This window comes from Mesoplodon densirostris, chromosome 19, assembly GCF_025265405.1.
Source record: "Mesoplodon densirostris isolate mMesDen1 chromosome 19, mMesDen1 primary haplotype, whole genome shotgun sequence".
NCBI lineage: Eukaryota > Metazoa > Chordata > Mammalia > Artiodactyla > Ziphiidae > Mesoplodon > Mesoplodon densirostris.
This window is the reverse complement of record NC_082679.1, coordinates 39,487,297-39,512,846: the sequence shown is the minus strand read 5'-3', so window position 1 is coordinate 39,512,846 and position 25,550 is coordinate 39,487,297. Positions and strand designations below refer to the sequence as shown.

At 43.6% G+C, this 25,550-nt stretch overlaps 1 protein-coding gene across 1 annotated transcript; it reads left to right on the top strand.

Annotated features, from left to right (window-relative positions):
• Window positions 1-243: 243 nt before the first annotated feature.
• GOT2 (glutamic-oxaloacetic transaminase 2) lies at window positions 244-21,219 on the top strand. The gene is made up of 10 exons (XM_060084716.1): window positions 244-460; window positions 6,406-6,562; window positions 9,225-9,353; window positions 11,393-11,452; window positions 11,991-12,152; window positions 12,524-12,628; window positions 13,747-13,897; window positions 14,375-14,540; window positions 19,244-19,394; window positions 19,972-21,219. Exons 1-10 carry the CDS (start codon window positions 372-374, stop codon window positions 20,092-20,094), a joined length of 1,293 nt encoding a protein of 430 aa, XP_059940699.1. The 5' UTR covers window positions 244-371; the 3' UTR covers window positions 20,095-21,219.
• The last annotated feature ends 4,331 nt before the right edge of the window (window positions 21,220-25,550 follow it).

Genomic DNA, 25,550 nt, shown 5'->3' with positions numbered 1-25,550 from the left:
TATAAACGGAGCTCATTCATGTCAGTAGTAACAGCTACCTCTTCGGTCAGGTCCGTCGTCATTAAATGAAGGAAGCGTGTCGAGCGCTGTGAATGGCAATAAACTGTGTGGTCACTGTTTTCCGGGACCACTTGGCCCCGGCGGTGCAGACACCCCTGCGGCGGGACCCAAGGCCTCACGGAAGCCAAGCCGCTCCGCTCCGGCCGCCAGGGTGCGCTGTGACGCGGCTCGGGGCCTGGCGGGAGGCCGCTCTAGCTTCGCCCGGGGAAATCGCTGTCCTTACCTTCAGCAGGACCCCGTGCCTCTGTGTCCGTGCCCGCTGGCATCTCGGCTCCGTCCTCCAGCTACCCACTGCCCTCTCGCCGCCCACCATGGCCCTGCTGCACTCCGGCCGCGTCCTGTCCGGAGTCGCCGCCGCCTTCCACCCAGGCCTCGCTGCCGCGGCTTCTGCCAGAGCCAGGTAAGCGGGGGAAAAAGGAGCCAGGGCGACGGGCCTGCGAGCTGCCGGCGCCTCAGAACATCTAACCCGGCTTCAAAGCACACGCGTGCACCCGCACACACCAACTTTCTCTGCTACCCCTCGGCCTCACAGGGGACTTAGGATTGAGCGTCCGAGCCTCACAGTGACCCTTCGGGTCCTACCTCCCACCCTTCCCATGCCCCTAGGACTGTCGGAGAGCCTGCCAACGCGTTCCCCTGGGTTAGGAAGTGTGGCCCTCTACGGCACCCGGACTCCCATTAAAGGTGGAGAGGTCACGACACGCAGATTCGGCGCAGTGCTGGTGGGGGCAAGGGGAGAGCCCCCGGGCTGTGGCGCCGAGCCGGCCTCGCGCGGATTGGCTGCGGCGCTGGGAATGCCTCGCGCCAGTTGGCTGCGGCGCCGGGCGGGGCTGGGGGATGGGGGGCGTGAGCCCTTGACCCCCTGCTCTGGGGGGTGGCGGGGCTCACCTGTTGGGGTCTCCCTGGGCCGTGGCAGGGCTGTAGGGCCGGCGGCTGGCTGCCGTTTGTGTGCCAGGGGAAGAAAGCTCAAGGGAGGAAGGTTCTCAGGGCCCTGGCTTTCGGGCTCGGCGTTCCTCCCTGCATCCTGTGACCTTGGCGCGCGGCATTCTCCCGCCTGTGTCGCCTCCTGAGTCACCGGTGATCCCCTCCCCCTGGCCCTTTGGCCCTTGAATGTAAGAGTCGGGGTGTAGTGACTTTTTTCCCCCCGTTTTATCCCTTACGAGGTCTGGCTGTAGGGAAGTTGCCTTCCCCTCCCTCTTGCTCTGCTTTTCGTTTAGTGAGTATTTCCTAATCGCAGCCAGGCACTGGACCAGATGCTCGTGCTAGTTGCAGCGGTGAACAAGCCTGAGGGAGGGACCGGTGTCACTCAAAAAATTCCAACTATGTAATTTCAAACTGTGTGATGTGTTGCAGAGAAAAGTTTACAGAGCATTAAACGGGTTAGTAATCCCTTCCTAGTGGAGAGAACGAAGCCAGGCTATTTAATTCACACAAGAAGCCGATTTGGGAGAGTGCCCTTAATGACTACCTAATCAGGAACCGAATCTCCAAACCACCCCAATCAGACCTTAACTCCTAAGAGCAAAGCCTTGTCTCATACCTGCCTTGGCCTTTCGTTTGAATGTATGCACGGTGTCTTTAAGCCGGCAGAACAGTTTGTCCTAACCAAAGCCCCACACTCTTGGCGGTACAGTTTTGTCCAGGCTTTCACACTTTCTTCTTTACCTAATTTGGTTCCTTCTTGGCCCACTGTCAAGGTGTGATTTTTTTTTTTTTTTTTTTTTTTTTTTTTGCGGTACACGAGCCTCTCACTGCTGTGGCCTCTCCTGTTGCGGGGCACAGGCTCCGGACGCGCAGGCTCAGCGGCCATGTCTCACGGGCCCAGCCGCTCCGCGGCATGTGGGATCCTCCCGGACCAGGGCACTAACCCGTGTCCCCTGCATCGGCAGGCGGACTCTCAACCACTGCGCCACCAGGGAAGCCCCAAGGTGTGCTCTTTAAGGCAGCCTACCTGGACCAGAATTAGGGAGGGGTTATCATTTATGCAGCAGATTTGGAGAACAGAAAATAGTGCCTAAAATTATGGGCAAGTGAAAGTCTGTTTCACCATTGTAGTAATCTTAAAATAATCTCTTGTTTTATGGATTTGGTTGAGTGGCCTACAGCTCTGCTTACAAAGTGCTTGGTGAAATCCCTATGGGTGTTACCTTTTAGTCTCTCTTTCACTTTGACATCCTAACTTGTTTTTCTTTTGTGTCTTTTCCACATTAGAATGTGAATTCCATGAGAGCAGAGACTGTATCTACTTTGTTCACTGTTATAATATTTCAGGACTTAGAACATTGGCTGGCATGTTTTTCAAATTGAATATTTTAATTTTAAACCTTGATTTTTAAATATATGCAATGGAAACAAATATGACATTGTAGCATTGTACCTTAGTTCAAAGTCTAAACATAGGGAAACCAGAGTGGTTCAAAATGTGTACCAAAAAAGTCTTAAAATATTTGAGCCCCTGCAGTTGAGGAGGTGCTGTTCAGGTTTAACAATGATGCATGATTCGGTGGTAGAACCAGATGCCATATCTAACTATGACTGTTAACTGTTCAGACAACAAGGAAGTTAAGAATCTCCACTCCTGCCACGGTGGATGTGATCTTTACCTAAAGCCAAATGGTAAAATTGGAAAACATTTAAACAACTAATTGCAGGGTTTTTTTGTTTTTTTTGTTTTTTAAAAAACAGCTCATTCTAATACAATGAAACCTTGGCAGTTGGTATTCTGAAGGACTAAGGATTTATCCTATGACATACTTAATTTTCATACTTGGGTCATTTAAATGGAACTCTCTAAGTTCAAGTGTTCTTATAGCTGCATTTTTTATACAGAAGGAACTAACCTTTAACCTTTTCTTCCTGACCTGTGCTGTAAAAGCATAGTAACGTGAAATCAGACATAGCCACAGGGCAGTGAAGAAAGGAAAATATGCTAATGTATTTTTATTATAAATACCTATACTTAATTATTTAATTCTGATTATTTAATTTGTAGTTAAATAACTGAAGGAGTATCATGAGACCCTTTAGAAAGGCAGTGTGCAGTAGTGGTACAATAACCAGTAAGTAGATCGTAATTGTAGTATTGTCTTTGCTGTTTTTTAGCTCTATGATCATGAGCAAGTTAATTAACTTCTCTTCTTATTTTTATTTATTTATTTTTTTTTTGCGGTACGTGGGCCTCTCACTGTTGTGGCCTCTCCCGTTGCGGAGCACAGGCTCCGGACGTGCCATGGCTCACGGGCCCAGCCGCTCCGCGGCACGTGGGATCCTCCCGGACCAGGGCACGAACCCGCGTCCCCTGCATCGGCAGGCGGACTCTCAACCACTGTGCCACCAGGGAAGCCCTCTCTTCTTATTTTAAAATAAGAATGTGAGGGAAAACATTCTAAAAACTATAAAGTACTAGGTAGACTCCCAGAAAAATTGCAAGGTATTTGAGCTGGAAATGCTTATCTGAATACTTTGTACCTAACATCTTTTGGTTGGCTGGTCAATATTGCTCAATGGCTGAAGCTTTGCGCTTTTGTCCAAAGTACATAGATAGGAATGCTTTGTAGGCCACAAGTTATCAGTATCAATTTTGTCCCTGGAACACTCTTGGTTTCCTCTAGTACTATCCCTTGAAATCATTAGAGTTCTTACAATGTGGGCGTGATCTTTAGCCTTAGAAGGAATGGAATAATAAAGGGCATAGAGGACTGAAACATCAGTATTGATATAGGACTGACTAATCAAATTAAGTATTCCTGCTCCTTTATTTAGATTGTTTCAGATTTAATGTTTTGAAATTTTTTTAGAATCCTTCTTAAAAGATACCACTCTCAATCAGTTCTCTGCCAGAAGACTTAAGGCTATGATTTCTGAGAGAATTTCTCTACTAGATAAACTTTTTAAAGAACTTGACAAATAAGTTCTTTTCACACCCTTTAATAAGAATTGTGCCTTCTCCTTGCGGTTTAGGAGCAGCGGCTCTGTCATTGTTGATGGAAGGCCCTGGAAACAGAACCATCTTTTTAAAATTGAAAATTGTTTATTAAAAGTTCTCTGTATGTCATTGGGCATTCAAGGTGTTCCTTGCACTCATCAGTTAGTGACAGTGATATAGGTGGGCAGGTGGCTACATGTTTTCAGGGTCTGAATCATGGGTAGGACATAACGAAAGCTTTCGTCAGGCCCAGTTCAGAAGTTGCTTCGAGGTAGTATCTGTTTCTTACTATTGCTTAGATATTGGGACAACCAAGCAGCCTAGAACACTGAAAGAAGAATGAGAAGGATTTTGAGTCTTGGCAGTAGTGCTAGTGAGGAGGAAGAATGATAACATCTCCGAGACTCCAGAGAAAACTAAATAGCTTTTCAGTTGAAAAGCAGGAGAGACCTGCATTTGGTCATAAAGTTATAACTTATGCTCCTTGAATTTTTTACATACATGCCTCACCAGTCTCCATACTAGGGGCAAGGTGGTTATAAATAAAAGTGTAGTAGTAATAATTTAGTAACAGTGATACCAGCTAACATCAAGCACTGTGTATCAGGCTCTGTTTTTGAGTGTTTTATATTTGATAGCTCCTTTCATCCTTGTAACAACCCTGCGAGATAGGTACTGTTGTGCCCCCATTTTACAGGTAAGAAAAATTGAGACTTAGAGAAGTTAATTGATTCGCCTGTGCTCACACAGCCGGTAGGTGGCTGAGCATTTGAGTCCATGCAGTTTGCCCTACTGACATTGCACAGGGCAAGCTATTAAAAGAAGTAAAAGCCTGGGACATCTGAAAATGGAATAATCCACCCTTTGTTAAGAGAGAATTAGCTGTACATACCAATTACAGCTACTGAGACTGAGACAATTTTCAACTTGTCAGGAGAGCTTAAAGTTATTTTTTAATTCTCATTTTTTGTACATTTTTAAAGTATTTATTTATTTTTTTAATTTGTCTGTGCCGGGTCTTAGTTGCGGCACGCGGGATCTTTGTTGCTGCACGCTCATTGCTGCACGTGGGATCTTTAGTTGTGGCATGTGAACTCTTAGTTGCAGCATGTGGGATCTAGTTCCCTGACCAGGGATCAAACCCAGGCCCCCTGCGTTGCGGGTGTGGAGTCGTAGCCACTGGACCACCGGGGAAGTCCCTATTTTTTATACATTTTTTAAAGGTTACTTTCCATTTACAGTTATTACAAAATATTGGCTGTATTCCCCGTGTTGTGCAATACATGCTTGAGCCTATCTCACACCCAATAGTTTGTACCCGCCAGTCCCCACCCCTATATCACCCCTCCCCCATCCCCACTGGTAACCACTGGTTTGTTCCCCGTATCTGTGGGTCTGCTTCTTTATTCATTAGCTTGTTATATTTTTTAGATTCCACATATAAGTAATATCATATAATATTTGTCTTTCTCTCTCTGACTTAATTTCACTTAGCATAATGCCCTCCAAGTCTATCTGTATTGCTGCAAATGGCAAGATTTCGTTTAAAGGATATTTTTTAATGTAAAATCATGACTCATACAAATATAAAATAATGAATATTGTTAAGCATTTTAACTCAATAAGTAATGAGGAAATCAGTAAGATGTTACAACCAGTTCTAAATACCTGGCAATTCTCTGTCATCCTCTCCACCTCAACTGCCCCCATCCTGCTTCAGGCCTTCATCTTTCTCTCGCTGGGTGCTGAACCAGATTTTTCAGTGATCCTTCTGCGTTTCCCGTCCCTCCTGCATTCAGTACCCCACCTTGTGACCAGATGAGCTCTAAAAATGCAAGTCTCCTCGTGTCACTGTTCTTACCTGATCACCATCCCCCCTCCAAAAAAAACCTTAAATGATTCTGTATATTTTCACTACATCCAAAGTAGATCCCAGGAACTTGTATTTTAATAAGCTTTCCAAATGATGCCCTTAACAAGTTTGGGAACAGGATAAAACGCAATCCCTTTGGTTGGGTGTCACAGAACACCCTTACATTGGTCCTTGCTTACTTCTCTAGTCTCATCTTTTACCACTCACAGCTTCTCGCTGCCAAATTACTTGAAATATCCTTTGCCTGGGAATCCAGGTCAGGTTTGGACTGCTTTGAAAGTGTACACATGCACCCTGTCCTCCCCAGGATGATTCAGGTGCCCCCGCCTTTTGCTTCTCACAGCATTTGCATTAATATTATTGGCCTCCACTCTTCTGCAAGGTGCTTTGAAGTCTTATGCATTGTTGGATTATTGGTGTCTATTGCTATATCATGTGCATGGTAGACATGCAAACATTTGTTCAAATGGACTTTTGGCAGATCCAAGACGTCTTTGGCCATGGAAATCTAGTTACTGTGGCTGATGTCTTATATTTCCCATTTCAGCTCCTGGTGGGCTCATGTGGAGATGGGGCCCCCCGATCCCATCCTGGGAGTCACAGAAGCCTATAAGAGAGACACCAACAGCAAAAAGATGAATCTGGGAGTTGGTGCCTACCGGGATGATACTGGAAAGCCTTACGTGCTCCCCAGCGTCCGCAAGGTAAGCTTGCCAGACATCTGTTTGATGGGGATGAATAACTGAAGGGCCCTCCTGAAGAGAGACAGAAAGACTCCTGGACTGGGAGTCAGGAGACCTGGGTTCTAGTTCTGATACTGCTTGAATCACATAGGTTGTTTGGGCTGTAGTCTCCTTGGCTATAAAAGTGAGAGGTTGGAACTATATGGTCTTTTCCAAGATTGAACTTCTATGATTATCTGTAAAACAGGCAGAGTGTCATGTTTAATCCTGAGGATGCACAAAAGAACCAAGCATTGGGCTTCCCTGTGGTGCAGTGGTTGAGAGTCCGCCTGCCGATGCAGGGGACACAGGTTTGTGCCCCGGTTCGGGAGGATCCCACATGCTGCAGAGCGGCTGGGCCCGTGAGCCATGGCCGCTGGGCCTGCGCGTCCGGAGCCTGTGCTCCGCAACGGGAGAGGCCACAACAGTGAGAGGCCCGCGTACTGCAAAAAAATAAAATAAAATAAATAAATAAAAATTTTAAAAAAGGACCAAGTATTTAAACATTGTCTCTTGGTGATAGGAATAGCCCTTTGTGGATGAGGGTTACCATTGTTATTTTCCATTTCTCTCATTTTGATTGCCGTAATAAAACCCTCCTACCCAGGCGTGTTCTGTCCTTTCTTCCTATTGAACTATAGAATAATTTTCTTTATTTTGTCGGGTTTTTTTTTTTTTTTTTTTTTTTTTTTGTGGTATGCGGGCTTCTCACTGTTGCAGCTTCTCCCGTTGCGGAGCACAGGCTCTGGATGCACAGGCTCAGCGGCCATGGCTCACGGGCCCAGCCGCTCTGCGGCATGTGGGATCCACCCGAACTGGGGCATGAACCCGTGTCCCCTGCATCAGCAGGCGGACTCTCAACCACTGCACCACCAGGGAAGCCCCTGTCGTATTTTTATTAGTAGTCTTTCTATTGGTTATCACAACTCTAAATAATGTAACTAATTTCCTTGGAACAGTTTTTTGTTTTGTTTTGGCTGCTTTGGGTCTTCATTTCTTTGCGCGTGGACTTTTCTCTAGTTGCAGCGAGCAGGGGCTACTCTTTGTTGCAGTGCATGAGCTTCTTATTGCGGTGGCTTCTCTTGTTGCGGAGCTCGGGCTCTAGGGTACATGGGCTCAGCAGCTGTGGCTCGCGGGCTCTAGAGCACAGGCTCATTAGTTGTGGTGCACGGGCTTAGTTGCATATCCCGCAGCATGTGGGATCTTCCTGGACCAGGGCTCGAATCCGTGTCCCCTGCACTGGCAGGCGGATTCTTAACCACTGCGCCACCAGGGAAGTCCCAGAGCAATTTTTTAAAAGAAAGTATGTGTTTCCTTTCGATCTGCACCTCCTCTGATGAAATACGTGCTGCTTTGTCGCTTCCAAACATGGGGTAGTGACGTGTTGTTCCTACATACAGCAGAACTAGGCATCCTGAGCGGAAGTTACGGAAGCATACTTTGGGGTGGGAATAAAGAACCCTGTGATCATCTGAGCTGCAGTAGGCTGGCTCAGGCCCTCATGAGCCACTGCAGTAACAGAGCATGGGCTGAATGAACCACTGAAAGAAGAAATTTCTGAGTGTATGGGAGTGTGGATTAGCTGTCCTCTCTCTAATTCTCTGAGTAGAAAAAAGGACTCAAGGAGCGGTTGTGATGAGAAGACTCACAAAAACTGCTGGCTACTGGGTCTCAGGTCATGCAGGGATTGCTTTTGTTCTCAGTAAATCAGTTTAAAGTATTCAGCATGTGTTAGCTATTGATACAAGCTGAAACACCACCACACACTTTCGTACATTACCTCTTAACTCTTCACCTCAGTCATATGAGGTGTAGAAACAGCTGTTCCCCCATTCAACAGGTGAGCAAACTGAGGTTCAGCGAGGTTAATAAATCACCCAGGGTCACACAGCTAGTAAGGGACAGCCAGGCCCCTGACTCCAAAGCATGAAGATACGTGACTATTACTATTAACCTTTTGAAGTTCTTAGACTGGTATATACCTTGAAATACTTCTTTATGTATTTGTTTTGGTTTAATCATCTTACATCTATTTTAAGTGTTGCTCTTAAACCTTGTCTTATGCATCCCAAGAATGCCATTTTTTTTTAAACCAAGAGACAGCATATACCTACCCATTCACATAAAACCTAACTTAATGGGCTTCCCTGGTGGAACAGTGGTTGAGAATCTGCCTGCCAGTGCAGGGGACACAGGTTCGAGCCCTGGTCCGGGAAGATCCCACATGCCATGGAGCGACTAAGCCCGTGCGCCACAACTACTGAGCCTGTGCTCTAGAGCCTGTGAGCAATAACTACTGAGCCCGTGTGCCACAACTACTGAGCCTGCGCTCCCTGCTCTCCGCAACTAGAGAAAGCCCGCGCACAGCACTGAAGACTCAATGCAGCCAAAAATAAATAAATAAAATAAATAAAATTTTTTTAAAAACCTAACTTCTAAAAATAAAGTAAAATATGATAAAAAATTTAATATTCCTGTTCTGTAATATAAGATATATATTCTACTTACCCTTCTTCTTGAACAATATCTCCAAATTTTTTTAAAAGGCTTTACTTCCAAAATTTAACTTTAAAACATTAGATATTATTCATGGTAATTCCAGGTAAGGAGAAGAAACTAAATGGATGCATTTTCTCTTGTCTAGGCAGAGGCCCAGATTGCTGCAAGAAATTTGGACAAAGAATACCTGCCCATTGGGGGACTGGCTGAATTTTGTAAGGCATCTGCAGAACTAGCCCTGGGTGAGAACAGCGAAGTGTTGAAAAGTGGCCGGGTAAGGAGAACAGACTCTGGCATCATACGGGTCTCTTTTTAAATTTAACAGTTTAAACAAATATGAAATAATTTAAATAAGAAAAGATACACCACTTTGTGTGTGATGATTGTTTTGAGGTCGCCGCACAATGACTAATATCTCTTCTTTAGGTAGTAAATTGCCACTAATTCAATAAAAGATTTCATATAATACCAATTCCAAAAATGTAGTAGTAATCCTAAAAATGTTGTAGTGATTTGACTTAAGATTTGACAGTTTTTGCCGTTAGTCTCTGTGTGTGCTTATGTTCATTTTACACTGAATGGCTTTGAGGAATGCCAAACTATGCCGAGTTTTAAGGCCTATAATTAGCCCTCACCCTCATGTCCCAAGCTGCCAGCTTAGGTAGAGGAAACAGGCAGAAAACAAGCCACAGGGTGACTGTTGGGGCCAGGACAAGCCTGGCATCCTCTGCCACCCCTTCACAGCCAGCTTGGATGTTGAAAGAGCAGACCATGCTCCCTCCATGCTGTCTCCCTCCTCTCAGAGGGCAGAGAGCATCACTGCAGCCAAGAGGTGAAGCACAAGTGGTTCCTAGGTGTCTCCTCCCTCCAGCTCCCTGGGGGCCCTCTTACTGTGGAAGAAAGAGGTCCCTAATGGTAACTGAACATAAGCTTTTTACAACAGATTCTTGTATGCACCCACAGAGTAAACACAGGCCCAGCACTTGTAGTAGAAGACTCACATCATGCAGGTGGGATGCAGCCAGCCAGCCTGACATGTGGTCTCATGTGCATTATAGTTTCCTTGCTTTTGAAACAAATGTTTTTTAATAGATACACTTGTGTGTTTAAATATTTATTTTTCTGGGTAAGTCTGGGGGAAAACACACAAAGCAAAGCTAAGCTAACACATCTCCCCTCCCCATTCCCAAGGCCAGAATAGTTTATTCACAATACTGGTCTAAGAACATTAGTTCATTAAGTGGGAGAGAAGCATACAATCTCGACCCCAGGGTAATGTAGTAATGATCCTAAGTCATGGACAAAATATGGTTTGATTGCTATCCATATAATCAACCACCTGTTAACCTCTCATTAAAACGTCTATATTTTTCTGTAATTTTTGCTTAGTCTGTGTATCATCTAGTGAATTGTAACCTAAGTGTAAGACTGGCCTATCTTAAAATCACATCAGCTTCTCTTTTATAAATTGCTGTGCCTTTCTGATCCTTATTATCAGATTTACAGTTAGGTTTTTATTTCTAACATGCCAAAGTTTGCACAGGCAAACTTTATTTACTAAAGAGTTTGTTAGTAGGGTTCCCCCCCATTTAATCCACTGCCTCCCAGTCCAGAAAGTAGATTTATGTTTTGTGGAGCCTTGTACTTCTATGGTGCCTAAAAAACAAGCGAACAAACAAAAAACCCTACTGTAGTTTCTTACTCCTCCCCTAAAGTTGACCAATTTGAAGATTTACCTCAGGCCATCTCCCTGTTACCCAAAAAGTATTTTCAGATTATGAAAACTCATAGAATATTACTCATGTAATAATGTTATTCTAATATACTTGTTGGCTTTTTAAGATGACTTGCTTTTTGATGTTCAGAGAGTCATTCAATTTCATATAAGTCTAGAATAATATTTCAATGTAGTAACTGTTCATCGAGTCTTTTCCTCTCTGTATAAATCACTCCTTTTTCATATCTCGTGGGGGGCTGTGTTCTGAAAGTTTCTCATATAACACAGTATGATACTAACAACTTCAGGGCAGGCCATAAGGAATTAGCTTCCACATCAGCACAGGTGTTAGAAACTGCAGAGCCAGCTCTTTTGAGAACCTGTAAGGAGAGTTGCTCTCTCTTAGAAAATGGAATGAAACAGTAGTACTGTTCTCTTGTTTCTAAATATTCATTTGGAAGGGTGTCTTCATCTTCTGAAGAAAGAAGGGTACTGACCATACGGTGCCTCCCTGTGGGCTTGAGCTCAGGTTTGTTAAGTCGTGGGCCCGTAGAGAGAATGCTGCACCTCACTGACCGGGGGTGTCTCTCCTTCAGTATATCACCGTGCAGACCATTTCTGGAACCGGGGCCTTAAGGATTGGAGCCAATTTTCTGGTGAGTCTGGAAACTCCTTCAGTAAGACGGTCTGTAAGCTGGGGATGATGGGGTTCCCTATTGCATATGTGTTTGACTTCTGACCCAGAAGTAGATTTCCTCTTTCCACAAAGCTGGAAGATTTCCGGTTCTCTGATAAATGGAGTTGGGAGGAGAGGGGGGAATGGAAGTACTTAGAAGAAATTATAAGGAAGAGATAATTATAATAATAAGTACAATTTATTGAGCACCTACTGTAACTAGGAGCTTTTATATCTCAACTTGTTTAATCTTTCTGAGGGAGATTTAGTTAATGCCATTTTACAGAGGAAGAAAATGAGGCCCAGACAGGTGCTTGGCTACATAGCCAGTGTAATTGTTGCAGCCTGATTCCAAGCCAGGCAGTCTCGCTGCTGAGTCATCACTGTCTCTCAGTCGTAGAGAGAAGCTGACTTTCAGTAGAGAAAAATGTCTCCTCAGTTAAATATAGCAACTTTTTTGTTGTTGTTTTTGCCTCTCCTTTCTTCATTTTCCCATTCCCTTTCATTCCATCTTTTAGCAAAGATTTTTTAAGTTCAGCCGAGATGTCTTTCTGCCCAAACCATCCTGGGGAAATCATACGCCCATCTTCAGGGACGCTGGCATGCAGCTACATAGTTACCGGTACTATGACCCCAAGACCTGTGGCTTTGACTTCACAGGCGCTATTGAGGATATTTCAGTAAGTGTGGCTTTCAGGGCAGGAGGGGGAAGGAACAAGGAATAAACCTCCCTGTGGAGATTTGATGTCTCCCACTTAGGTCTCAATATCCAACTTAAAACACTGGGATGAGGGACTTCCCTGGTGGTCCAGTGGTTAAGACTCCATGCTTCCACTGCATGGGACACGGGTTCAGTCCCTGGTCGGGGAACTATGATCCTGCATGCCGCACGGAGCGGCCAAAAAAAAATAAAAATAAAAACCAGGATGAGCTAATTCCCAGACCTCACGTTATTTTTGTTACTTATCAAATTATGGTGACCCTATGGCATTTCAGGTGAATGATCTCCTTTAAAGCTGCAAAGTAATCTCTTGGTTGTTGTTCTCTTTAGAAAATACCAGCACAGAGTGTTATTCTCCTGCACGCCTGTGCCCACAACCCCACGGGAGTGGACCCTCGTCCTGAACAGTGGAAGGAGATGGCTGCAGTGGTGAAGGTGAGGCAGGTGAACTGACCGGTGACTGTTCTGTGTTTAGTAACTAGCCTTGGATGCTTCACTTGGCGAAGTCTTTAACAGTGAGAATTAACCTCGAGGCTGCGTGAAAGTTCCATGCATTGTGTAGTTGCCAGGAAAGAACTCCTTGTTTGCATAATTAGCAGTTCTATAATTGATGATACATGAGCAGTTTGAAAATAATTTTTGCTCTTCAACCAAGATGTATAGAATTCTGATAAAACTTGTTGCTGGCTAGTCTGCACAGTTGGTATCCCCTGGCCCCAGGATATGTGCTGTTGGTGCCTACACTTGCCCTGGTCAGTGGCTACTTGTTCATCCTTTTATCCTCTTTTTCACATCCCCTCCTGTCTTTTCCACTCTCCTTGGCATTGCTGTTAATTATTCACAGTGATTCTTTTTCTTCTGTGAGAGAAGGCACTAGTCAAAATTCCCAAGGAGGAAGATATTTCTGATGGCTCGTGTCCCCATTCTCATTCCTTTCGGTTTCCCTTTCTTTACGTTCTGTCAAACCTAAGCTGCGAACAGAGTGGGACAGAGAAACAGCATTCAGAGAGCACTTTCAAAATGAGATGGTTATAGTGAGGCTGTCCCCTGAGCCCTGGGAATAAGATGGCCTGCCAGAGTCTCATTACCCCCAGGAAAGGCTGAGGCTCATCCTGTGTTGGCTGGAACAAAATAACTACCCAGACCACGGTGGGCCTTAGAAGAGCTTCCTGTTTGGACTTCCCTGGTGGTCCACTGGTTAAGAATCCATGCTTCCAATGCAGGGGGCGTGGGTTCGATCCCTGGTCAGAGAACTAAGATCACACATGCCATGCTTCCTGTTTGACCAGACAGCATTCTGTCCAGGTTGGATTAAGATTATCTTTTCTTAATGTCTTCTTGAAGGGCCATATCCACCAAAGTATTGAATAAAAAATATATATGTTGATATCTTAACTCTAGGAAAATTAAACATCTCCAAACGGCCACCTGGGGAGAAAACTGTTGACTTTGTCTGAGTGAAGCAGGCATGGTCCCAATAAGCACAGGTAACCATCTGGGGCATCTTGAGAAGAACTGCCTAAAGCTTTGGTCATCTTTTCTTTCCTTTCCAGAAAAACAATCTTTTTGCATTCTTTGACATGGCCTACCAAGGGTTTGCCAGTGGCGATGGTAACAAGGATGCTTGGGCTGTGCGCCATTTCATTGAACAAGGCATTAATGTCTGTCTCTGCCAGTCCTATGCCAAGAACATGGGCTTGTACGGTAAGCTAAAGGACCTAGGGTGATATGTGTTCTGTTGAGACTGAAGAAGTGGTGGGAGAGGGTGCCACAAAGGTGTAGAGTCTTGGAAGGGGTGGGTTGTGCATGTGCGTGTGTTGTCCGTGTCCCTCTTACCCAGAGAGGAAAGACGGGTAAAGTGGATTTTACTGCTCTAAGCCGTATCTTATTCAGTGTCCCTGAATTCCTCCAGCAAAGAAACCTATCACGGCTTCTCTAAACAAAAAGTGACTGCTCTGTGAGCCAGGAAGATAGGTACAATGAAGAGAGACCTGTGACCACTCTCTAGTACTCCAACTTTCTGTTGTAGATTCACCATGCTAGTTGTTGAAAACTTATTTATAACAAAGCGTTATTTTGTGCTTCTGGTGGAAACAGATAACACACAGCAAATGGAATCATGACTGCCTTTAGTGTTTTAGATAGGAGAACCAGCATACAAGATCCATTTTTTCTTTTCAGGTGAGCGTGTGGGAGCCTTCACTGTGGTCTGCAAAGATGCTGATGAAGCCAAGAGGGTAGAATCACAGTTGAAGATCCTGATCCGTCCCATGTATTCCAACCCTCCTGTCAATGGTGCCCGGATTGCCTCCACCATTCTGACCAGCCCGGATTTGCGGAAACAATGGTAAAGGCACTTTGCCGTTCCCCAGCCGTCTGCCCTTCCCACCACTGATCCTTCAGAGCTCCTTTATGCTTGGCTGATAGGGACATGCATTGTCACTCAGCTTCCATATGTGGAAGGGGAGGAAGGAGAGAGGAGTGTACATTTTGTCAGCACTTTCGAACAAATAAGTTGGTTGTTCCCTGTAAGAGAAAACATTGGTCTAGATTAGGGGTTGGTACCCTATGTTCTGCAGGTCAAATCTAGGCTGCCCCCATTTCTTGATGAATTGTGTGTGGATGCTTTCATGTCACAACAGCAGAGTTCAATAGTTGTGACAGAGAGTCTGCAGCTCACAAAACCTAACATGTTTATGATTTAGCACTTTAGAGAAAGCTTGCCAACCCCTGCTATATATAATTCGGAGTCATGGAAGGTGTGATTTGTTACATAAGAGTTCATCCTGTGTGGCTGATTAACCGAGGGCATAGATCCCTAAGCAGCTAGTTGGATAGAAAAGCTAAGTCTGTGAGAAACTTCTTCTGCAGCTCACCTGGTCGTCATGGAACAACTGTTTTTTCAACCTTAGATTAATCCTCTGAACATTGAAGTAAATAGAGTCTGGTTCAGGATATTTCTTTTCAGTACAACAGATCTATGCAAGGCTTACCAAAAAATCAACTACTTTTTAAATTAGATCTGTTATAAAATTAATGTGGGAGTACATTTCAGAAAGTTTGGGCAAGACACTATAACCCAGATTTTTTTTCTTTGCCTGTTATTATTCATAGTTGTAACATGAATAGTATGTCCATGTATCATATGTATGTGTAAATGTTATATGTGTGTGTGGGGTTGGTTTTGTTTTTGTCACTAAGAATTATTCTAAGCTTTTTTTCTTAATATTTTTAAGTGGTTTTTTAAAATATTTCCATGGTCCTTAATGGTTATCAAGATGTTTATTTTTTTATTTTTATTTATTTTTTTATTTTTTTAATTAAAAAAAAATTTTTTATTAGTTTCTGCTTTATAACAAAGTGAATCAGTCATACATATACATCTGTTCCCACATCCCTTCCCTCATGCATCTCCCTCCCTCCCACCCTCTCCATCCCACCCCTCCAGGCAGTCACAAAGCACCGAGCTGATCTCCCTGTGCTCTGCGGCTGCTTCCCACTATCTATCTACCTTACGTTTGGTAGTGTATATATGTCCATCCCTCTCTTTCGCTTTGTCACAGTTTACCCTTCCCCCTCCCCATATCCTCAAGTCCATTCTCAAGTAGGTCTGTGTCTTTATTCCCGTTTTACCCCTAGGTTCTTCATGACATTTTTTTTTTTAATTCCATATATATGTGTTAGCATACGGTATTTGTCTTTCTCTTTCTGACTTACTTCACTCTGTATGACAGACTCTAGGTCTATCCACCTCATTACAAATAGCTCAGTTTCGTTTCTTTTTATGGCTGAGTAATATTCCATTGTATATATGTGCCACATCTTCTTTATCCATTCATCCGATGAAGGACACTTAGGTTGTTTCCAGCTCTGGGCTATTGTAAATAGAGCTGCAATGAACATTTTGGTACATGTCTCTTTTTGAATTATGGTTTTCTCAGGGTATATGCCTAGTAGTGGGATTGCTGGGTCATATGGTAGTTCTATTTTTAGTTTTTTAAGGAACCTCCATACTGTTCTCCATAGTGGCTGTACCAATTCACATTCCCACCAGCAGTGCAAGAGGGTTCCCTTTTCTCCACACCCTCTCCAGCATTTATTGTTTCTAGATTTCTTGATGATGGCCATTCTGACTGGTGTGAGATGATATCTCATTGTAGTTTTGATTTGCATTTCTCTAATGATTAATGATGTTGAGCATTCTTTCATGTGTTTGTTGGCAGTCTGTATATCTTCTTTGGAGAAATGCCTATTTAAGTCTTCTGCCCATTTTTGGATTGGGTTGTTTGTTTTTTTGCTATTGAGCTGCATGAGCTGTTTATAAATTTTGGAGATTAATCCTTTGTCAGTTGCTTCATTTGCAAATATTTTCTCCCATTCTGAGGGTTGTCTTTTGGTCTTGTTTATGGTTTCCTTTGCTGTGCAAAAGCTTTGAAGTTTCATTAGGTCCCATTTGTTTATCTTTGTTTTTATTTCCATTTCTCTAGGAGGTGGGTCCAAAAGGATCTTGCTGTGATTTATGTCATAGAGTGTTCTACCTATGTTTTCCTCTAAGAGTTTGATAGTTTCTGGCCTTACATTTAAGTCTTTAATCCATTTTGAGCTTATTTTTGTGTATGGTGTTAGGGAATGATCTAATCTCAAACTTTTACATGTCCCTGTCCAGTTTTCCCAGCACCACTTATTGGAGAGGCTGTCCTTTCTCCACTGTACATTCCTGCCTCCTTTATCAAAGATAAGTTGGCCATATGTGCGTGGGTTTATCTCTGGGCTTTCTATCCTGATCCACTGATCTATCTTTCTGTTTTTATGCCAGTACCACACTGTCTTAATTACTGTAGCTTTGTAGTATAGTCTGAAGTCAGGGAGCCTGATTCCTCCAGCTCCGTTTTTCGTTCTCAAGATTGCTTTGGCTATTCGGGGCCTTTTGTTTTTCCAAACAAATTTTGAAATTTTTTGTTCTAGTTCTGTGAAAAATGCCAGTGGTAGTTTGATAGGGATTGCATTGAATCTGTAGATTGCTTTGGGTAGTAGAGTCATTTTCACAATATTGATTCTTCCAATCCAGGAGCATGGTATATCTCTCCATCTATTTGTATCATCTTTAATTTCTTTCATCAGTGTCTTATAATTTTCTGCATACAGGTCTTTTGTCTCCTTAGGTAGGTTTATTCCTAGATATTTTATTCTTTTTGTTGCGATGGTAAATGGGAGTGTTTTCTTGGTTTCATTTTCAGATTTTTCATCATTAGTGTACAGGAATGCCAGAGATTTCTGTACATTAATTTTGTATCCTGCTACTTTACCAAATTCATTGATTAGCTCTAGTAGTTTAAGATGTTTATTTTTTTTAATGTGTGCATTTCAATACTCATTTGAAGTCTGTAGTGTACAGAGATGACAGAGATACTGTGCTAGGTGACTAAGATATCTCTTCCCTTGGGGAGTTTATAATCTAGTGAGAGAGATACACGTATATAGCATTGCTACAAGACAGATGGAATAAATGCGGAGTAAAGGAAGAACTATTGATTAGTGGGGAATGAGGGAGGAAGTGATGCAGACAGCAGCATTTGAGCTCTGCCTTGAAGAGAGAAGGCAGAGGCAAGGAAAGGAAAGGAAGGAAGGGGAAAGATGTGCGTGAGGATCAGCACAGGCACGTGATGTGCATCGTGCAGGGTGTGCGTCAAACCAAGTGGGTTTTGTAGCAGAAACACTGAGTGTAAGGAGGGTGGAGAAGGCAGCAAAGCTGGGAAGGTGGAAGCAGGTCGTGAAGCACCTTGATATTGTGAGAAGTCAGAACTTCATTCTGTGGACAACAAGGAGCATGGGGGTGGGGGTGGGGCAGTGGTTGCTAAGGTGGCCCTGGATCAAGCCATGGTCATGTACTCAGTGCCTTTAGGACCCAGGCCTCAAAGTGAATGAAGCTGGATGGATAGGACTACAGGAAATTTAAAATCAAATGCCATCCTTAGTGGGGCTAGGGGCTCCAGCCGGTAATCACAAGGCTGGTGCAGTGTTGCCAGCTTCTTGTTTTTCAAGAGAGGCTACAAATCCACGTCTTTATGTGCATGTACCAAATCTAAGCATGTTTAACTGGGTCAAATAAGACATGACGAAGACTCTTATTTGGCCTTTCATTGGCAGTATGTAACCTCTGTTCTACCTCTGCATGACATCATGGTGGACAGATGGTTTGAAAAGTGAACACATAAGAACAATGAGATAAATTATTTACAGTCATCTAGTTAGTGAGAGCCAACAAGAATTTCCCATAGCTCCATAGGAACAGAATGAAAGGGTAGATTCTGAGGAAGGGGAAGACTGTGTCCTGAATCCAGCGAGCATGCACAGTCAGATAGAATTCACCCCCTCTTCTCAGGGCTCTCTTAACACAGCCCAATTCTATCGATTCTTAACTTATCCCACCTTGTTCCATAGTCAGTTGTTTGCAGGTTTGCTCCCAGCCACAATGGTAAGCTTTTAAAGGGAGGGGCTGGGTCTCAGTCCTCCCTTTCTCCTGAGCACCTAGCGCATGGCTGGGCACATGGTAGGTTCACAGCACACTGTCTTTAATTGTGAAGGCAGGAATGTTTCTTCCATCCATGTTAAAGAATAAGGTCATATTTTACTGTTTAATTTGCAGCTTTTGCCCCTTGAGTAAGGGATGGAGAGCCTTAGTCCTATGTTTTAGAGTGATTTAGTCATTCATTTTTCTTTTTTTTTAAATTGAAAATCTAATTGGCTTTATTAAATAATGCATGAGTTGGGCAGTATCCATCTAGTAAGTAGAAAGGCACTCTGCATTCATTTTTCTTAATAACTCAATTATGTCAACTATTTTAGTTGCCTGATCAAAATGGTGTTCTGATATAAAGCAGGATGCTGTAAAATAGCTTTCTTCCGAGACCAGTGACAACACAGGACTCGGTCAAAAACGGAGAATTGAGGCACGCTAGAGCAGTACTCAAGGGAAGTAAAAATGCTGGGAACTGGCTTATCTGTCAGCGCTTGGCCAGAATTGAACTCCATCTTGGGGGTTTTTTCCAGGTTACAAGAAGTAAAGGGCATGGCTGACCGCATCATTAGCATGCGGACTCAGCTGGTCTCCAACCTCAAGAAGGAGGGCTCCTCCCACAACTGGCAGCACATCGTTGACCAGATTGGCATGTTTTGTTTCACAGGTCTAAAGCCTGAACAGGTGAGTGGACTCCGATTTCTCCGCAGCAGACCAATTGATCAGTCCTTGCAAACCAAAATTCCTCAGGTCACCTACCCATTCAGGATTACTCTAAAAACAGTCATTTTGAAGCTTCATTCATAGGTAAAAGAAATATGAAGCTTTCATTTCGTTTTATTCTTTGTTGGTCGTTTACCTGTCTGTATCCTCTATGAGGTTGCAAACTTCTGAAGAACAGAGCTTGTTTTGATCATTTTTATAAATACTGCTGTTTCTCAGAAAGATTCCAGAACAAGCAGGAGCCTGAATATTGATAGGAAGAGTAGCTGTTCCATAGCTGGATTCTGGATCAATTTTTCTACAAAGGCTGAATATAAGATTTTTTTTATCTGGTCACACTTCAGAATTCAACATCCTACTTTAAAACAGCTTTTTATTCTTTCATTCTAAGCTAGCATGCCAAATTCTGGGAATAGGGTTTAAGTGAGAAAACAGACCTTCTTTTATTTACCTGTTCTAACTGTTGGCTAATTGTGCCATTCCAGGGCTGGGGAGACCCCCCTGACCGGGAAGTGCCCACACACTCTTCTCTCTGCAGGTGGAGCGGCTGACCAAGGAGTTCTCCATCTACATGACAAAGGATGGCCGTATCTCTGTGGCAGGGGTCACCTCGGGCAACGTGAGCTACCTTGCTCATGCCATTCACCAGGTCACCAAGTAACTCCCCTGCTCAGAGGGAACAGAGACAACCTTCCTGTCTTCAGCCTCTGCTGTTGTGAGATTCACATGGAGGAAGAGGGAGAGTGGATGGTGGTGAGCGGATCATTTTTTTCAACCACAGTACTTTAAAACTCAGCGATTGAATGTGTTTCTCAGAAAAGAATGTGCAGTGAAATAGGGCGGAGGCACCTGTGGCTGGTGTTGGGAACTTTGTGGCTGTAAACCAAACTCTCACTCATCCTTTTATCTCCAGTTTTTCCAACAGAGTTTACATGTACAAGAAAGATATAAGCCCCCAAAATACCTGTCAATCACACCATTGCAATATTTCAGAAGCTTTAACAGAAGCACCTTTTGGTGTTGCGGGTTCCTCTGTAAAACCAGCGTGAAAATAGCACCTATTAGAGGCTTTGTGAAAAGACCTAGTTCTAACATTAACAGTCAGCCTCATGTTTGTCCTCCCATGATTGAGCAACCTTACCAACAAACCGTATGACAGAAATCATGTTTTACAGCGAGTCTGCTACCGCTGCAGCAAAGAAAATAAAAGATGCAATTTCCCGTCTTATTTAAGAAAAGAAGAAAGAAGGCTCTCCTTTTGAGTACTTGCAGGCATTTTAATGTTCCTCTTCTCCTTACTCACTGCTGTGCTTTTCCTTAGGCACAAAGATCTATAACTAGCCTAGATTTTCATCCTGTTCTACTCCTTGATTGACCATCAGTCCCATCCCATAGGATTTACTTATTTGAAGAATGAAGAACATTATTTACTGCTCATTCCATACCCTCGCTTTTCTTGGCAAAGAATAGCGGACAGTAGGTAACTGCACTTTATTTCAGCATCCCCTTCAATGATATCTCCTGTAGGGATGTTGCCTCTGCCCAGTTGGACCTCGTAGCTTTGTTCAGTAGGGTTGTGCAGTCAGTTATTTCGTATCATGAGTCAGGCAATGCAGGGCAGAATCGGGAAAGAGGATATTCTGGTCTTTGATTTTAACTTTTGTGTGCTGCCAGCTGGGCTCAGGCTTCACCCTTTGGAAGGATAACCACCATTTGCTCTAATCATGTAGACTTATTGCAGCCTGGTCTCTCTGTTACAATAAAGTTACTGTAGACCCAACCGCCATTTACCATGTTATCTTTTTTCTTTAATGGGATGAAAGGGTAGGAGTGGGTATATATCCCTGGAATCTGGAATTGTGTCCAGATGACCATAAGCCAAGAGATGTTTTAGCTGTTTCGAATGTAAACCAAAGCCACATCTTCGTCATGTCATTCCTCATGTCCAGTCCAACAACGCTGAAAATGCTGGTACAATCCTTTGGACCTTGGTAGACAAGTAAATGGAGTGCCTCAAAGGATCCTGTGGATAGGGGCAGTGATGAGGAGATGGGGAGGGGAGGTGGCAACTTCGGGTGTCTAGAGGAGTCAAGTAGGTAATATAAACAAACAGTGCATGTAAAGTAAAAAAGCGACGTGAACTGGGTGTGAGATGATTGTCAGTGACCAGCCCGCATCCTCAGAGATGAGGCATAGTAGGGGAGTAAGTGACAGGCACTGTGAAAATGAAAGCCCAGGGTTGCAGGTCTTAAATTTTTCAAATAAAATGGAAATCCTGATTTTTTTTTTTTTTTTTTTTTTTTTTTTTTGCGGTACATGGGCCTCTCACTGTTGTGGCCTCTCCCGTTGCGGAGCACAGGCTCCGGACGCGCAGCCTCAGTGGCCATGGCTCACGGGCCCAGCCGCTCTGCGGCATGGGGGATCTTCCGGGACCGGGGCACAAACTCGTGTCCCTGCATTGGCAGGCGGACTCTCAACCACTGCGCCACCAGGGAAGCCCCGAAATCCTGATTTTTATGGGAGGTCTATTGACGCTTAAAAGCTGGCAACTAATTCTTTTTTTTTTTTTTTTTTAATGATTTGCAAGCAAGATGCAAACAGTAGATCGCCAGTGTGCAGCCTCTACTATAAAGTCATATGCTCTGTCAGCAGACATCCCAAGGTTATTCTGTCACCTTCTGCTTAATGCCAGGAGCCATTCAGGATAGGACAGCTACTGGGCAGACAGGCAGTGGAGCAGGAGTCAGGCCCAGAGCCCAACCACAGCGTTCTGATTATTGTTGGGAGGGGAAAGCGGGCTCAACTTGTTCGTTCCCCCTTGCTTCTCCTCGCTCTCTGAGAGACACAGTACCTGATGGGCTCACTCCTGCTCCTTGGCTCTCTGTGTTCCTATTGCTAATGGATACACCAAGGTGGTAAAAGGTCAACTGAATGGACTGATTCACCGGATGTCTTTGGGAAACTATCTAAAATGGGGAAACAGTAAACATATTAGTCAGCTGCTCTGTAAAGGAGATGACTGGCTAGCTTAGAAGAAACTGCTTTAAGTCTCCCTGTCTGGAGCCAAAATGATTCAAAGTTGGCTGCCAAGACCTCAGCTGGAAAAGGAACTTGACCACCCGACTGACCTTGTTATTTTTAAACACATGTATTTCCAGCTCATCCTGGACCAAGTCCTATATTCCTCACTGAAAAGTCATGTAGGGTGTGAACCTAATGTTTTTCTCACAGTTCAGTCTGTTGGCCATCAACCCTTTCCTCATTTCCTACTAGGGTCTAAGATGTTCTTCCACTTGATGGAGGAGGTAGCTTGCCTGCCCAGAAAGAGTAGTCATGCCTTGTTTTACCATCCTTTGAGGTAGGATAGTTCCCAAATCTGGATTTTTTTTTTTATTATTATTAGTTCCCTGGCCTTACCTCTAGGCACTCTGACTCAGTATGTCTCAGGTAAGGCTTGCAAATCTATTTTTTTAAATGAGAAAAACAAAACTTCCTAGGTGGTGCAGATACAGCTGATGCATGGGCCAGCCATTGGGTGCTATTAGAACAACTGCCTTAGGCTTACATCTAAACAGCCAAAGTCCAGCTCACTCAACCAACTTGAAAATTTTGTTTGAAATTTTTTCCTTACTTGTAGGCTGTGGAAAATTTTAAAATTAATTTTATTGGAGTATAGTTGATTGGAAAAATATTTTAATAGAAATTATTGGTTTATTTATATCTAATAACTAAAAGACCAACTTTTTCTTTTTTTTTAAATGACAATCTTATAAAAATGTTGAGAATAGTATTGCAAATCACATAACTGATAAGGGATTTGTATCCAGAATATATAAAGAACTCTTACAACTTGATAATAAAAAGGGGGTCTGAATAGACACTTCTTCATAGAAAACATACTAATGGCCAATAAGCACATGAAAAGATGCTAACATGAGTCATCAGGGAAATGCAACTCAAAACCACAATGAGAATCACTTCATACCCACTAGGATGGCTATAATCAGACAATAACAAGGGTTATCAGGGATATGGGGAAACTAGAACCCTTACACACTGTTGGTCAGAACGTAAAATGGTGCAGTTGCTTTAGAAAACAGTCTGGCAGGGCTTCCCTAGTGGCGCAGTGGTTCAGAATCCGCCTGCCAATGCAGGAGACACGGGTTCCAGCCCTGGTCCTGGAAGATCCCACATGCCGCGGAGGAACTAAGCCCATGAGCCACAACTACTGAGCCCGTGAGCCACAACCACTGAAGCCCGCGCCTACAGCCTGTGCTCCGCAGCAAGAGAAGCCACCGCAATGAGAAGTCCATGCACCACAACGAAGAGTAGCCCCTGTTCACCACAACTAGAGAAAGCCCGCACATAGCAACAAGACCCAACGCAGCCAAAAATAAATAAATAAATTTATTTAAAAAAATAAAACAGTCTGGCAGTTTCTCAAAAGGTTAAACATAGAGTTACCATTTGACCCAGCAATTCTACTTCTACATATATACCTAAAATAAATGAAAACGTGTGCACAAAAAAAGTGTACCTCAACATTCACTGTGGCATTATTCATAATAGCCAAAAAATGGAAACCACAAATGTCCAAACAACTGATGAATAAACAAGATGTGATATAGCATATATCACATATATATGTGTATATATACACATACATACATGTAATATTACTCAGCAATAAAAAGGAATAAAGTACTAATCTATGCTTCAACATGGATGAACCTTGAAAACAGCTCATCCAGAGCACAAAGTAGATTAGTGGTTGCCAGGGGCCTGGGGGAGGGATGAATGGAGAGTGCCTGCTAATGGTTACAGGGTTTTGGGGGGAGTGATAACAATGTTCTGATATTAGATAGTGGCAATGATCGCAAAACTCTGAATATACTAAAAACCACTGTATTGGGCACTGAAAGTATAAATTTTTTGGTAAAATTCATGTCTCAATAAAGCTGTTATTTATGTTTTTAAAAACCTACAACAGCTCAGATGTCCTTCAAAAGTGATTAGTTGCACAAACTGCAGATACCATGGAATATTGTTACTCAGTAATAAATAAAACATACATGCTGCATGAGTCTCTGGGCAATTATGCTTATGCTGAGTAAAAACAGCCAATCCTAAAAAGTTGCAGACTGTATGATTCCATTTATATAACATGCTTTGAAATGACAAACTTTTAGAAATGGAGAACAGATTAGCGATTGCGAGGAGTTACAGAAGGGGGCCCTTGCTGGAGGGAGGTGAGTGTGGTTATAAAAGGGTAACAGGAGTGATCCTTGTGGTGATGGAAATGTTCAGAATCTTGAATGTGGTGTAAACCCTACACATGATTAAGTTGTACAGAACTAAATACAAACAAAAAAATGACTATAAATATAACTGAGGAACTCTGAACGTGATCAGTCGATTGTGTCAATGTCAGTATCCTGGTTGTGATATTGTACGATAGTTTTGCAAAATGTCACCATTGAGGGAAACTGGGTAAACAGTACACAGGACCTCATCAGCAAGGACCTTTGATGCATGGAGAGGACATAACATAGATGAAGACATTGGAATGCCAAAGATTATGTGACAGCTTGCAAGTGGCACACAGCCACAAACAGAAGCCAGGGCTCTGGACACCGATTCCTTCATTCAACAAATATTTATTTATGTGAGGGACACCAATGCCTCAGATCCCCAGTTGTAGAATCTAGGCCCTGGGGTTATAGCCATGAACAATCCTCAGGCCAGCCAAAGCTCAAGGAGGTACAAATGACTACCCGCTCTCCCTAGTGAAAAAGTCCAGGGTCACTGGCTGTGGGTGCGAACGTAAGAAGGGAGACAAAGGAGGATAATGAGGCCAAATAGCTCTGGCCCACAGCATCCGTACTGGCAAAGACACCAAACCTCCTAATGCTCTTGCTAGGAGGCAGGAGGTGCAGCTTGGCCAAGAGGCCAGGACTAAAGTAACAGGTTAAACACGGGCGGGCTGGAAGCCGAGGCTGGTTTGGGGCAATGCGGTTGGGTTGAGGATTAGAGAGCTGGTGTCCAAGACTAACGCCTGCCGAAAACTACGGCTCCCAGTGTGCCCCGCGGTCAGCCCCAGCCCCGGCGGTCATGTGA